The sequence below is a fragment of the Fusarium graminearum genome, chromosome 1 (assembly GCF_000240135.3).
Source record: "Fusarium graminearum PH-1 chromosome 1, whole genome shotgun sequence".
NCBI lineage: Eukaryota > Fungi > Ascomycota > Sordariomycetes > Hypocreales > Nectriaceae > Fusarium > Fusarium graminearum.
This window is the reverse complement of record NC_026474.1, coordinates 8124726-8139890: the sequence shown is the minus strand read 5'-3', so window position 1 is coordinate 8139890 and position 15165 is coordinate 8124726. Positions and strand designations below refer to the sequence as shown.

Below are 15165 nucleotides of genomic sequence, written 5' to 3'. Positions count from 1 at the left end.
TTCCTCTGACTCGAGCTCAATTCCGCCGAACAGAACAGAAGGAAAGCCAAATATTCATGGTTGTCGATGCTGGATGTGAGTACCAATGTTATGCCAGCGATATTACCCGCACTCTCCCTATTGGCGGCTCTTTCTCAAAGCAGGCTTCCGCAATCTACTCCATCGTGCAGCGCATGCAAGAAGAGTGTATCGCACGTGTCAAACCCGGCACTGTTTACTATGAACTGCAAATTCATGCTAGCGACGTTGCTCTCCAAGGCCTGCGCAAGTTGGGTCTCTTGCGAGGTAGCTTTGATGAGATTCAAAAGGCGGGCACTGTTGCAGCTTTCTTCCCCCACGGCCTGGGCCATCACCTTGGTCTTGAGGTCCACGATGTCACCGGTGATGAGCGCCTCCTAATGCGAGACAACTTTCACGTCGAGGGCGGAAAGCGTGAGATGGTGACAGCCGCCGCGTTGGTGGCTATGCACCGCCTGGCTTCAACAACAGGCCCTACCAAGCCCAGACAAGCTCTTCAGCCTAACATGATAGTTACGATTGAGCCAGGAATGTAAGTATCCGACCACTCCCGCGTTCATGAACTGGCACTGATATGTACAAGCTACTTCTGCCGTCCTTTCATTGAGGGATACTTCTTGAACAACTCGACACATGCAAAGTTTATCAATCGTGACCTCCTCGAGACATATTATCCCGTTGGCGGTGTGCGTATCGAGGATGATATCCTTGTTACGCACGGAGGTTATGAGAACCTGAGTTCTGGTGCGCCCAAGGGCGACGAGATGCTTGACGTGATTAACGGTAATTTTGAGAAGATTTAAGAAATCTGCTAGCGTTGGAACTTTTTACAAGGTTGACTCACAAGACAGGAGAATGGGAAGTTTAATGACACAGGGATGGGCAAGAAGACCTCTTGTCTTATCAAGGCAGTCTAATAACGTCGAATACTGGATTCGACGATGAGAATGATTTTTCTTTGGATATGCACAGGGTTTTGGTTTTCGAATCATGAAATAGTTTCAAATTTATCCTCATTGATTTTCACAAACACAAAGACTCTCCCGTATACACAAGGCTCATGCATCTAAGTTAATTTACAAAACACAGCAACACAACGCGCCAACGCATGGAATCTCACCTCAATAAATGTGCAACCCCTGACCCGTTAATATCCTCCTCTTGACTCGTGTCTTATTTACAGGTACTTCTTGGGCATGGATGCTCGCCTTCTCTTGTAGACAACGTAGGCAGCGACAAGAATGCACTGGGTGCCAATGATGGAGAAGATGAGGAACTTGTGACCAGGAGTCTTGTTCATGACAACCTCTGACAGGGTACTGTGGTGGTCGGAGAGGGTGGTCTTGAAGGTGCGCTCGGTAGATTGCAGCTTGCGGGTGAGTTCCTTTCGGAGACCCTGGATGTCCTTCTCGAGCTCTGAGATACGTGAGTTGAGAGCAGTGATATCGTCGAGCTTGCGCATATCAGCACGAAGCTGGCCAATGAGGGAGGTCAAATCCTCGTGGCGCTTCTCATCCTGCTGCTGGTGACGGGAAGAGGTGCGTTGCAGAGATGAGAGTTGGTGGTTGGTGTTTTGAAGGCGGTTATGCAGATCCATGAACTGGGTCTTGGAGGTTGAGAAGATATCAGGATCTTCATCTGCGTACTCGCCATCGTTTCTGTTGTTGTTATTGTTGGAGTTGGCCTTGGCGGGTTGACCACGGGCCTGATTTTGGTTTTGGTTTTGATTCTGGTTCTGATTCTGGTTCTGGTTCTGGTTTTGCTGCTTGGGGGGATCGTTGCGAACAGCACCAGTGTCGCTGTTATCAGCCATGACGACCATCTTGAAGACCTCGAAAGAGTCAGGGTTATCAGGAGTGGCAGCAGTGACACCGAACTGGTAGCCGGTAGGAATGCTGATCTTATCAGACTCAAAGCAGAGCTTGCCGTCCAGCTCAACACGGAAAGCCCTGGCAGTCTGTCGAAGCTTAACCTGCGAAGGTCGACCGAGGTTGCGGTAGTTGTATGGGCAGTGGCCAAACGAGAGCTCATCAACGTTGTTCTGTCGAGAATAATCGGTGTTGCCGTCGTTCAAGAAACCGCGAACCATACCGCTCGAGCCGCCAGATGTGTCGATAACTAGGGCGAGACCGTCAAACTTGCCAACAGTGTAGATGCTCCCGGCGCCGATCGTAGCAGGGCCGTTGCGAACAAGCCAGATGTTGAGGTTACCACGGCCGCGATCGGGGCCGTTGGCTCGGAAGTCGACGTCAGCGATCCATTGCGTACGGAGCAAAGGCTGCTGGCCCCAAATGGCACCGCGCTGGTTACCAGGGGCGAGAGGAGTGAGGATGATTCGGTTGGAGAGAATCTCGGGAGTGTTTGGGTTGCCCTGAACGGCGAAGTTGGGGATCTGTCCACGAGACTCGGCGGGACTTATCCTGCAGGCGGGATACGGGTTAATAACGTTTCTTGGATAGTGCTAATACAAAAGTATAAGGTGCAGAACAAACCTTCCAGCATGACCAAAACTAAGCTCGCTGATGAGATACTGGGCCTGCGACAGGCTTGCTGCCAGCAGCGCAGCCAAAGAGAAAGAGACCTTCATGGTAGCTCTCTAATGGACAAATAAAACGAACAAAAACAGGGATATGTCAAGGAATCAACCACAGACACGACTTGAAATAACACTCCTTTTACACCCAAAAAAAAGGAAAAAAGGCGAGTCGTAATACAAGAAGGCTCGGGAAGTGGAAGATACGAGCCGATGTTGGTGGAGGCAAGGCTGAGGACACTTTGCACTATGTAGCCCCTGGAAACAATGTGCAGCTCCGAAATAGGTACAAGATGGTGTTCTAAGAGCGGGGGGAATGACGGTAAGTTGCTGGTTGAGGAACTAGTAATTACAGGCTTTTAACGAGGCGCAAATAATGGATCAAATAGACACAGCAATTTTATTCAGAAAAGAAGCAATGTCACCAATAATTGGTCGTCGTCTAGAGAGTGAACAACGTCTCATGAGAGGACACAGAGTAAATGGGGGTTAATGAAGCCACCCACATGCAAACCATTCAGCTCAGCCTTGAAGGGGTTCTGTGGCGTCCTAGGTCAATTAGTTCTTAGAGCGACGTGGCTTGGGGAAACCCAGTAGAGATCATGATTGGTGGACTTGAGCATTGGAGGAAGCTGGATGAATAGAGCTTGGTCTGTCGATAGCTTATAAGTTTTACATACAGAGTACAACAGCCCCTTTTGAGGTGCTTTAGCGATTGAACAATGCAATTCGCTAATCAAGAGCACCGGTGCATATTGATCGTCGAATTGATGCTATTCACTGTTGCACAAAACTCTATCCTAACAGCTAGGAGCTTAACCAAGTACATGACCCCCCGCAAGTTCCAGAGCTGTCAATCCCAGGGTATATCATTTTAGTGGGGACCTGCTCTCAACCTCCATCCTTTAGGTTAGGCCAGGTTCCCAAAAAGAACACGAGCCAATCTCCATCTCCTCATGACTTGTATCCAAGAATCAAAAAAGGTCATGGCATGAGGTGACCACTACAGCTTAGCGACAACGAAACCCGTCACCGCGCATCATGAGTGAGCACTATCCGACACTTGCGCAGACTGCGCTTGTCGCTGCTGCGTTCAAGATCCTCTTGTTCCCCGCCTAGTGAGTCGCCATCTGTCTTGTCTTGTTCTGTCGCGTCGCTAATCCCCGTCCGCAGCAAATCCACCGACTTTGAAGTCCATCGCAATTGGCTCGCTATCACGAACAGCCTTCCTCTGGAGAAGTGGTATGTCGAAAAGACTTCGGAATGGACTCTGGATTACCCGCCCTTCTTCGCTTACTTCGAATGGATACTCGCCCACGTTGCTCGTCTCGTAGATCCCCTCATGGTGAAGGTCTACAACCTCGACTACGATAGCTGGCAGACCGTCTACTTCCAACGTACTTCTGTCATCGTTACCGAGCTTGTTCTCGTCTGGGCGCTTCAGACCTTTATCGAAACTGCTCCCCTCAAGTCTCGCCGTGCTGCTCAGACCGTCGCTCTATCAATCATTCTCTCCCCAGGACTTCTCATCATCGACCATATCCACTTCCAGTACAATGGCTTCATGTACGGTATTCTCGTCATGTCTCTTGTTCTCGCGCGCCAAAACAGTGAACTGCTGAGCAGTGGACTCATCTTTGCCGCCCTGCTCTGCTTCAAGCACATCTACTTGTACCTGGCCCCAGCCTATTTTGTCTATCTTCTGCGCGCATATTGCTTGTCATCCAAGTCTATCTTTCGCATTCGATTTTTGAACTCGATCAAGCTGGGCTTGGGTATTGGAGCCATCTTTGGTGCAGCCTTTGGTCCTTTTGCTGCTATGGATCAGATCCCTCAGCTTTTAAGCCGGCTCTTCCCCTTCTCCCGTGGACTTTGCCATGCTTACTGGGCGCCCAACGTCTGGGCTCTTTACTCCTTTGCTGACCGAATCCTTATTCATGGTATGTCGCTCTTCTATCGCACAAGCGCGTATGTCTAATCTGTTATAGTTGCCCCACGACTTGGATGGGCTGTCAACAAGAGCGCACTGCAAAGTGTCACCCGTGGCTTGGTTGGAGACACGGCGTTCGCTGTATTGCCAGAGATCAGTCCGCGAACCTGCTTTGTTCTCACATTGTTTTTCCAGGTCGTGCCTCTGATCAAGCTCTTCTTCCAACCAACTTGGGAAACATTCATTGGTGCTGTCACATTGTGTGGCTACTCCTCTTTCCTATTCGGTTGGCATGTGCACGAGAAGGCTATTCTTCTCGTCATTATCCCATTCAGTCTTATCGCCCTTCGAGACAGGCGCCACCTCGGAGCATTCCGACCTTTAGTCGTAGCCGGCTATGTGTCACTCTTCCCGCTCCTTTTCACACCGGCGGAGTTCCCTATCAAGACCATCTACACTATTGTCTGGCTGGTGGTGTTCCTCTTGGCGTTTGGTCGCCTTGCCCCTGCTTCCAACAAGCCTAGAATCTTCCTCCTGGACCGTTTCAGCACTCTTTACATCGCTATAAGCATCCCGCTTATTCTGTACTGCTCTCTTCTACATCATCTCATTTTCGGAAAGGCATATGAGTTTATCCCATTGATGTTTACGAGCTCGTACACTGCGATAGGTGTGGTTGGGAGCTGGGTGGGATATATGGTTGTGTATTTCACTGCATAAGCTGAAGCAGATATCAAGATACCCAAAATAGATTTCCTATCTTTTGAAAGCTGGACAAACGATGTGATCTTTTGAGATGAATGAGTGCACCAAGACGTAGTTTCATCAAAAGTAATGCAACTCTTTGGTGAGACAAGAAGGTGAGTAAGAACTCAGTAGCGTGCAAGGATGGAGTTGGCATAAATAACACAAGCCTCCTAGGGTTAGATGGAGACTCCAAGGGTAGGGATGCACAGTGGTCGTTAGTTTGTGATAATTCGTGACTTGGCAAGAAAACATGGGTATAGTTATTGTCTGTCATGATGCCCATTTGAGCCTCAAATATCAATTGGTCAATTTACTCAAGAGCCATGGAATTATGACACTGAGCCATACCGGCCACCTGATCAACACTGTTATCCAACGTTGAAGTATCCTCAGCTTCACAAGTGCCTGGCAGGTGGCGGTGGAATGATTTGGCGATCTGAAATGTGGAGCTCTCCAGGCCCCTGGAGGAGACTCCGGGTTTAGCTTGGGAGCTGCAGGTAGGTAGTATTTATGCCAGTGTCAAAAACTGCAGTGGGAGGATGTCTGTTGTAATCATGCATGATAACATGATTGTTGGACTCTACTAGGTTACTGAGATCTGTTGTGACAGCGAACAGGATATATCAATGGTATCTGACTTAGACAAGTTGGTGGTGGAAACTTGCAAAGTTCTATGTCATGATGCGTTTATATAACAATAACTTGAAACAATAGATAAACTGCATTGATAGTGCACTATCCTTGGAGACTCCTGTATTGTTGAAGTCTGTTTGTTTCTTTGTAGAGTGCGTGGTGTTTATATCAGAAGCTGACTTGGCGTCCCGAGATGACGGTATGCCGAGTGTCCGGGGACTTTTCAAGATTATGGTTATATCCTATGTAATTTCTCAAATATTCGTTTATCAAGATGGTTCAACCACTGGTTGCATCCGAAATGGTACGAGGATTAAAATAAGCCCAAGAACGTTGGCAAAAAGTCAACTTGTGCTTGTTTTATAGGCGGACAAAGTTGGATGATGGATCTAAGGCCGTGAGGAGGAGGACCGGCGGGCCGCAGGGGTTGGCGGACCCCATGAGGAGCTAAGCTAAAAAAAAATCTGGGACATGGCATCCATTTTGATTGACGCGCTGGCTGGGATGACAGCACAGCATTGATTGACGAGATATATGGTCCTTTTTTTTTATAGAAAGGCTGGTATTATTCTGTGGACTGAGAAGAAGAAATAATATTTAATGGTCTGTTTAATACACTATTTGGATGCAAAATCCCGACACCATCTACCAATGCCTCCTCCCGTGAACCTGGGCCTGATGCACTAACAAACGCAAGGTACGGGATTGGAGTGGATGTAGCTTGTACAAGCGAGGTACTGAATCATGGGCGGGGCGGCTAGTGGCGTTGCAAGTATCTCTCAGCTCCCAGTGACTCCACCCACCATCCCCGGAACCCTGGTGAGCAGCCGTTAAACTCCCGTCGCGTCCAGTCCATGGAAGCCCGCTTCTTTTCCTTCCTTCCTTTCCTTCTCGGGCTCTTCTTTTTCTTCTCCTACCTACATCATTCTCACTCTAGCCCTCACCCTGACTCTCTTCACGCCCACTGCTTGCTTTATCCTCACCAGGCCAAGCCGACTTATACAGCTTCTTTTTCGCGTCCTATACCCTCATCAGCCTCCGCCGTGTAAGTCGCCTCGATCCTACCTAGGCCTGGGCTCCATCGCATCACTCTCGAGGAGAGGAGCCCACCCCCGATTTGTTTCCCACCTGCGCGCCCGCGTTTGCACTTCTTGATCCGCCCACGCAACAAACGGCCCCAAATTTCACTTTAGCACGAACTCCTACTATCGCGTTTCCCTACCACATTTTTGCTCCTACTCCTGCATCTGCCTGCTCATGCTATCATATACCGGCATACTGAACAGACATTCTTATTAGTGGGGGAAAGGCTGCACCTTCGGCCTTGCAGGTGGTTTCTTTGACACTTCCAAACCGGCCATTTGCGCCTACAATACTAGACAATGGTACGCGCTCCCACTGCTCACCTCCTCATGGCTGCTCTTTTACTTACTTGGTATCAAAAGGTTCTCTTCAAACGCAAACCCGTCCGCTTCTTGCCAGCCGCGGAGATTGAAGATGAGAACGCCGAGGTATGATTGCGCGCAGAGAGCTTCATGTTTAGCGCAACCACTAAACAGTCATAGGTTTGGCATATTCCTCAAACAGGAGAGGTTTTCACTTCCTATGATAGCTATCTTGATCGGTGAGTTCTATTCGCTAGCCAATCCCAGGTGCACTTCGCTTATACTATTCTTAGCATGGATTTCTACAAACAGGTTAGCTACTATGTCTGGTTTCATATCACAGTATTCCTTGCTCACCTACCTCATAGCGTCGTTTCAACGATCAAATCACAGGTCATTCTGGGTTGACCTTTTTTGAGGCGTTGAAGAGTGAGGTTTGTGCCGTCAACCCTAATTTTTAACGTTCTCGACTTACATGACCATTTAGCTTGCGGGTGGCAAAGAAGTTGAAGCTTCGTTCCCCGAGGCGTTGAAAGGTCCTATCCTGCGTAAAGTACAGTTTCAGACCGTTTCTCGTCTCGATAACCTCGTCGATCAAATCTACGACGAGTTCAAGCATGACTACTACCCTGGTGAAGAGGTCACAGTGACCATGAAGGGAGGTGATCGTGCTCACGGATTGGTTCGCGATAAGACTACATTCGGCCCTCGCGCACTTCCTGACGGAAGCCATTCTCTGCCCACAACCCGCTACCTCGTGGATCTCAAGGATTCAGAAGAGGAGACGATAGTCACGGATGAGCATATCTGCCGAGACCGAGGCATCTTCACAAAGGCAATGCTCAGATCTTTCATCAAGAAAACAGTCACCCGTGATGCTTGGAACGGTGCACCATGGTTGGTCAAGCATGATTACGCAAGTCAGTATCACATCGACACTCGCGTTCCCCCTCATCTTCGATATGACACCAAGGTCATGGAGCGCAAACAACTCCAAGCACAGAAGAGAGCGCACACTCATCATGATACCAACAGTCATGACTTGATTCCAGCCCTTCAATCAGGCCCAGTCCGCCTACCAGAACTCAAACCAGCTCCTAAGAGCAAGGCGAAGCCGGGGCAGCACGGATCGGGATCCAAGGGTCTTAAATGGCCTCTCAATATGCCTGTTCACGGAGGCAACCCATTCAGCTCTCCTTCAGACTATGGTATTCAGGCGCCTGCCCAACGCGAGCCCACTCCGCCGCCACCACCACCCCCTCCTCCCAAGTACCCTATTGAAGATCTACAGCTTGAGCCTCGGGATGATCGAAAGCGTCCACCACTCAAATTTCTCTGCAGAGACCCTCCGGCCAAGGTCGAAAACGAAGACGCAATCCAGGACGATTTCTCCGACAACATCAACATGGAATCCATCGGACCATTGCTCGAGACCTGGGATACACTCAATGTGTACTGTGAGGTCTTTAAGCTGGACTCTTTCACTTTTGACGATTACGTCGAGGCACTCTGCGTTGCTTCGGAGAAAGTGCCAATCCAGCTGATTGATGAGATTCATTGTTCGGTCTTGAAGATATTGGTAGACTCAGAAGCCGACGGTGGCAAGGTGCGAATCAATCTGCCCGAAGTCGAGGAAGAAGACAGCGAGGAGGAGGAAGACGAGGATGCCAGTACGCTACCTACTCCGGAGCCGGAAGTCAAACCAGGCAGACGAGCCACCCGTAGCAGCCTTGCCAAGGCAGAGGCAGAGAGGCTGGCTGCTGAAGCTGCAGCTGCTGAGAAGGAGAGCGAGGAAGAGACCAAGCATCGCGCCGAGCAGCTTTTGGAGGATTACGATTGGATCGAGCATCTTCGAAAACGAGACTTTTCCAACGGAGGCTGGGAGCGAATCCTTGTGGGCCTTCTTCATCAGCTGTCAGAGAACGAACGTCAGCACGATATCTGCGAGGAGTTGTTGCACCTTCTGGTACCTGCCGGTGTCGATGCCACCCAGGAGACCGTCAAGCAGCGATATGCTGAGCTTGATGTTAATCAACGCGTCAAGATTCTGCAGATCATCTGCATGCTGACCACCGAAACTAAGGCTATGCGAGGTTACATGGAAGACTGTAGTGAAACCATGACCGCGTACCGCAAGGAGAGAATTGAGTGGCAGCGACAGCGCAAACAAGCGTAAGTTATGAAGGAGACCCCTGATAGTAATTAGTGCTAACAATCCATACAGCATCGAGGATTTACGTCAACTCAACGAGCAGAAGAAGATCTTGTTGCCAGATAACATGCCTCCCTCGCCACCAAAGGAAGAGGACGGCGATGTAAATATGGCCGAGCCCGATGATTCAATCATGTCTCGAGAAGCCGACGGGGAAGAGACTGAAGAGGATCCATCGACTCGAAAGCGTCGACGACCTCTCACAGCTAAACAGCGCAAGCAAGAGGAAGAGCAAGCTCTCAAGAAGGAGAAGGAGAAGGAGAAGGCTGCCAAGATGGCCAAGACTCCAAAACCCCCAGCGCAGTCGAAGCAGTTCATCAAGCTCTTGAAGGACATTCAGAAGAAAGAGGACGTCATGAAGAAATGTGAAGAGGAAATCGCTGTGATCGAGAACGATCTGCGCGAGGCCGACTGTCCTCGAACCCGAGTGCTTGGAAAAGATCGCTTCTGGAACCGGTACTACTGGTTTGAAAGGAATGGAATGCCATATGGTGGCCTTCCCGACAGCTCCACAGCGTCAGCGGATTATGCGAACGGTCTAATTTGGGTCCAAGGCCCTGACGAACTCGAGCGAGAAGGTTACATCGACTTGCCTGCTGATCTTCAAGAAGAGTACAAAGCAAAATTCAACATGACAGTGCCCGAACGCAAGGCCATGGAGGAGTCCAACACCAGCGTCTTCAACGCGCACCAATGGGGTTACATCTCGGAGCCTGAACATGTTGATGAACTTATCAAGTGGCTGGATCCTCGTGGATTCAACGAACTCAAACTTCGAAAAGAGCTTCTGGCTTTCAAGGAGAAGATTGCTAAGCACATGCAGAGCCGCAAGACCTACCTTTCAGCCGAGGAGGAGAACGACAAGAAGGAGGAAACTCAGAAACGAATGAGTACACGTATCCGGGATAAGACGCCCGATACATCGAACTATCGCAGTCTCCAATGGGAGAACACGACAGCGCTTGAGGAGCTGGGACATTTGCACAGTGATCCTCCTCCACCGCCACGATCTCGAAAGCAAACTCGGAAGCGTGAGGCTGTTAATGACGCCCCAGCCCCAGCTCCAGCAGCTAAGACTCGACGACGATGAGCAAGCTTGAGTGGTTATTGTCGAGCAAATTCTACCTTTACCTTAGAAATACTGTTTGATATTAGGATCAACTGCATAGCAAAGACGCATGGTGAAGATACACAGAAGAATACTGGTGTTTTTTTGTTTTTTGTTTTTTTTTACAAGAAACCAGGCGGCGGTGTGTTGACGCGTTATTTTTTCGGCATTATGTCAGGTTGGAGGAGTCTTGCAGAACACATGGCGTTTGGTTCTCATATATTTGCTTTGTTGAGGACGGACTACAAGGGGATAGGTTCATCATTGCATTGCATTGTACTGGGTACATCACAGCGAACGGTAGCATCAGGGAGTGGCATAGACCAAGTTAGATGAAAGGCTAAAGTTTAGAGGCCTTTGTTTGTATGAAATGAGATGAATCATAAAAACCTTTGTTACCAGTAAGATGCCTCTGAAAGGTGATACGAGGAGGCTCGAGCTGAGATACTCGGTACATGTGATATATGATATGTGGATCTCAACTGATCTGCATCGACCAGCCAACGATAATGGTGTGAGGCCGCAAGGATGTCATAATTCACCGGGCAGTCTAGTTAGGTCCGACCACATTAGGAAGCTTGACCGAGGCTACAAACCCCGACGTGACTATGTAGTACATATATGATTCAAGGTGCTCAAACTTTGTTGAGTTGGTGTGTGCTTTGTTTCGTTCAGAATCTTTTACCCGTATACTGGACAATTCCTACCATACATATATTTCACAATGGCTTCCAACGAACTCCCCAATGTCAAGCTCTTTTGGTTCGTCTTTCATAATTTCATCTATACTCTCAATCACTAATACTAACAAATGGAACTAGGCTCGAAAAGTCTCGCTCTCAACGTATTCTCTGGCTCCTCCAGGAGCTCAATTTGCCTTATGAGCTTGAGATTTTCCATCGCAACAAGCAGACATTCCTTGCCCCTCCAGAGCTTCAGAAGATTCATCCTCTGGGCAAGTCGCCTGTGATCCAACTCACACCCGCTGGTGCTGAGGCAGGCGCTGAGCCTATCACTTTGGCTGAGAGCGGCTTCATCACGCAGTACCTCACCGAGAATGTGCCTGAGGGTAAGAGGCTGATGCCCTCGCGATGGAAGGAGGGTATGGAGGGTAAGATTGGAGGCGAGACTGAGATGTGGATGAGATATCAGTATTACCTTCATTACTGTGAGGGTACTCTCATGCCTCCTCTAGTCATGGGACTTGTCATCGGCAGTTCGTTTGACCCTTTTCTCGATGGAATTACCGTTTACTAACTTGTATTTAAGTGCTCAAGTCCCCCATGGTTCCCTTCTTCATCCGTCCCATCTCAACGATGCTGGCTAACCGGGTCATCTCCTCATTCATTGCCCCCAATCTACAAGTCAACCTGAAGATGATTGAGGGCCATCTAGCCACATCAGGAGGCGACTACATCTGCGGCACTTCGCTAACATCGGCGGATATCCTGCTCAGCTTCCCGCTGATCGCAGCTGAGCCAGAACTTGACAAGTTTGGCTCGTTTGAGGGAGAAGAGTCCTGGAAGACTGTGTTCCCCAAGGTGGCGGCGTACGTTGAGAGGATCAAGAATGAGGAGGGCTACAAGAGGAGCGTTGAGAAGATTATTGAGATTGATGGCAACTTTAAGGCTTCTTTGTAATTATGAGACGAATTTTTTATATTCATACTGGTAGATGATTCATTGATTTTGGTTTGCCAGCATTCGCAACTCCTCAAAACAGAGGAAATGCATGAACATTGTAAACAATAGTATATGAAACCGATATCCTTAGATACAGGTAGGAAATGCCTGTCTTTAATTATAATTACCTATATGAATTACATGTCATGCTATGTTGGTAGGTAGCTCACCTCTAAGACATTTACTATCGGGAATATGCACACCGAACTTTACCGAGGTGGGTTGCAGCAGGCCACTCATGATTGGCTGGACGCGCATCTTGTCTTTACCACCTAAAAATACCTAATCAAGGCTTTAACCACGACGTTAATTGAGCAACAAATCGCATTGCAACTGCAATCGATCGCTCAAAGGCTTGACCATGTACGCATCTCGGACAGTCTGTTCAAGATGTTCAACTCAATTGCGGTCGACTCCGGCTCCAGCCTCGGCCAAGCGGCTTGGGGCTGCAGTCTCTTATTCCACTGCACCTGATACCTGGACACCAGCATCTTCTGCTCAAAGACCAAACAACACAAGAAGGGATTCAAGAACACACCATCCAGGTCAAAGAAAGGGAGTCAACGCTTTCAATGAAACGAGGCAACCAGATGAGGACCCTGCATTGGCCCTCTTCAAAGAAGTTGTGTGCCCCAGGGAGGAGAATGATATTCCCCCAGGCAAAGCCTATGTCAGAACTTCTGTCACTACGCCTACGCCTACTCTCAATGAGCTCGAAATTACGGAATCAATCAAAAACATCATGTCAGGGGGGCTGCCCGTGGCGAAAATGTACCGGGTTTTTCAACATGAGATCTGGCCAAGCATCCGGGCACTTGAAGGCCACATCCCCAAATCAGTTTACTCGGCCGCACTTCAACTTCTCGCCAAACAGCGCGAATATATGGTGCTGGAAGGCGACTATCATGGCAGTGTTGACGTAGCAGAGAAATACAAGGCCCTCGGAAATTTCGACCCCAGCATCAGGAACGAACTCATCATAAACATATGTTGCAGGGCCTTATTGGTAAAAAACGGCTCAAAAGAACGTTCCGAAATAAGAGGGGAGATCTTCAATTTATGGAGACATGTTTCTCAACTCAAGCGGCCCAGCGAATTCGGCAAGATGCTACGGTTCGCGCTGCCTTCTGAGGCAGAAGTCATGAGGGATACTGAGTACATCAAGACTGATGGGTCGATGTCCCAGGGGGCACAAGCAACTCGTGCGTTGGCCTCTATATTCCTCCAACTTCCACCTCCACAGGCACAAGAAATCATTCCTGCGCTTTTGGCTACTATATCTTTTGCTTCCGATAAAAGACACGCAGGTGCTTCATATAGCATAAAGCTGTCGCCTTTGTTCCTCCTTGTCAAACCTGTGTTGTCAAAGTACAAAATGACGAAAGCTGATGTCAAGGATGCATTATCAAAGCCTTCTGCTATCCCTCCTGCGAGGTTCGCAGAGCTTAAGGAATATGTTGTCGAGCAGTGGCCAGCAGCACTCGGAATGATCAAGGAAACCCGTCAGGCGACTAATAAATTTCACCACGATCCTGAGGCGCAGAGACATCTCTTCAACTTCCACAAACAGCTAAAAAAGGCCTACAAAGCGCGCGATCCAGGCGGTGTCAGTTCCATCTGGCACGCAATGACAGCCAAGCTGCAAGAAAACCCGGCTTTCAAAGCCGAGCTGGCCGAGGACCCTGCTTTTCTCGACTTTTGGGTGTTTGTATGGTGTGCGGTCCGTCGGCCAGCTCGAGTCCAGGAGACCGTCAACTTGATGAAGTTGCTCAAGCTCGAACCCACAATCAGGACGTACACGAGCATGATGCACGGGTGGAAGATGTGCAAGGACATTGCCAAGATTGAAATGCTGTGGGATCAACTCATCAAGTCGGGTACGAAGCTAGACAGCGTCATCTGGACTGAACGTGTGTCGGCTCTTATTGAGCTCGGACACCACCAAAAAGGCCTCGAGGCACTCTCGGAACTGCTGGACAACTGGCGTCAAGCAGTCAAGAAGGGAACTCAGGATCAGGCTGTGGAGCCTAGCATCGAGACCGTCAACGCTGCCTTTAAGGGCTTGCTACATGCAGATCCCAAGGCGGCGCACGAGCTGCTAGCCTGGGCTGGAAAGCAAGGTATTGAACCCAATACCCGTACCTACAACATTCTCATCCGTGAGACCATCCGCATGGGCCTTCATGACGAGATCCACCAGCTTCTGCGTTCCATGCAGGCGCATAACATTGAGCCTGATTCTGCGACTTTCACCATTCTTCTAGAAACGGTTATTGGCAGCATGCACGATGCCAGCGCCGAAGAACAGGTCAGGGCCATCAAGTCTGTCTTTAGCGACATCGAGCAAGCTGGCCTCAAACCCAATCTCGAGACATACGGCAAGATGCTTTACGCCCTCGACGGTCTCCCCAACTGCTCTGACGATGTTATTGCCGCACTGCAGAAGCACATGCGCGAAAGTGGTTTTGGTTCCTATCTCACTCCACACATGATCACCATCCTCATTGAGCGCGTCCTTCGCCATGACCCTCCTGATATGAACAAGATTCGCTCTTTGCTCGAGAAGAACAACCTCAAGACAGTCTCCAGCGGCGACCAAACACTCTGGGAGCGAGTTATGACTGCTTATGCCATCAGCGGCGATATCAAGGAAGCCATGTATGTCTTTGACAACCTCGCTGCCTCTGGTCGCCCTGTCACGTCACTGCCGTGTCTTACCGAGCTGATTCAGGCCCTCCTCGAGCGTGGAGATAGAGCGGCTGCCCAGAGGGTTGTGAATATCGTAGTCGAGTACAAGCTTAACAACAAAGATGACAAGGCTGCGAACCAAAGGTACTGGAAGCATCACTTTTGGTACATGGCTCAGCACAATGGTCTGGTGGATGGTCAGAAGCTGAGACAGTATGCTCGTGGGTAG

At 49.4% G+C, this 15165-nt stretch overlaps 6 protein-coding genes across 6 annotated transcripts in view; 5 read left to right on the top strand and 1 right to left on the bottom strand.

The window, feature by feature from the left end:
- The window catches only part of FGSG_02530 (uncharacterized protein), a gene marked incomplete at both ends in the record, with an annotated part of 1950 nt that extends 1129 nt beyond the window's left edge, over positions 1–821 (top strand). Inside the window, 2 exons of the mRNA XM_011320163.1 lie at positions 34–550; positions 602–821. Of these exons, the coding sequence (XP_011318465.1) occupies positions 34–550; positions 602–821 (737 nt within the window). The remainder of the gene's footprint in view (positions 1–33; positions 551–601) is intronic.
- A 374-nt stretch (positions 822–1195) lies between these two features.
- FGSG_02529 (uncharacterized protein) lies at positions 1196–2781 on the bottom strand (the record flags this gene model as incomplete). The annotated part of the gene is made up of 2 exons (XM_011320162.1): positions 2511–2781; positions 1196–2438 (listed from the first exon to the last, which is right to left on the bottom strand). The coding sequence occupies exons 1-2, from the start codon at positions 2603–2605 to the stop codon at positions 1196–1198; spliced, it is 1338 nt and encodes a 445-aa protein (XP_011318464.1). The 5' UTR covers positions 2606–2781.
- Positions 2782–3592: 811 nt separating this feature from the next.
- FGSG_02528 (uncharacterized protein) lies at positions 3593–5201 on the top strand (the record flags this gene model as incomplete). The annotated part of the gene is made up of 3 exons (XM_011320161.1): positions 3593–3669; positions 3725–4491; positions 4540–5201. The coding sequence occupies 3 exons, from the start codon at positions 3593–3595 to the stop codon at positions 5199–5201; spliced, it is 1506 nt and encodes a 501-aa protein (XP_011318463.1).
- A 2042-nt stretch (positions 5202–7243) lies between these two features.
- On the top strand, positions 7244–10548 carry FGSG_02527 (uncharacterized protein; the record flags this gene model as incomplete). Its single annotated transcript, XM_011320160.1, has 6 exons — positions 7244–7372; positions 7427–7485; positions 7540–7558; positions 7615–7680; positions 7734–9418; positions 9471–10548. The coding sequence occupies 6 exons, from the start codon at positions 7244–7246 to the stop codon at positions 10546–10548; spliced, it is 3036 nt and encodes a 1011-aa protein (XP_011318462.1).
- A 648-nt stretch (positions 10549–11196) lies between these two features.
- On the top strand, positions 11197–12206 carry FGSG_12154 (uncharacterized protein; the record flags this gene model as incomplete). The annotated part of the gene is made up of 3 exons (XM_011320159.1): positions 11197–11328; positions 11388–11782; positions 11836–12206. Exons 1-3 carry the CDS (start codon positions 11291–11293, stop codon positions 12204–12206), a joined length of 804 nt encoding a protein of 267 aa, XP_011318461.1. The 5' UTR covers positions 11197–11290.
- A 1417-nt stretch (positions 12207–13623) lies between these two features.
- Positions 13624–15165, top strand: FGSG_12153 (uncharacterized protein; the record flags this gene model as incomplete). The annotated part of the gene is made up of 1 exon (XM_011320158.1): positions 13624–15165. One exon carries the CDS (start codon positions 13624–13626, stop codon positions 15163–15165), a length of 1542 nt encoding a protein of 513 aa, XP_011318460.1.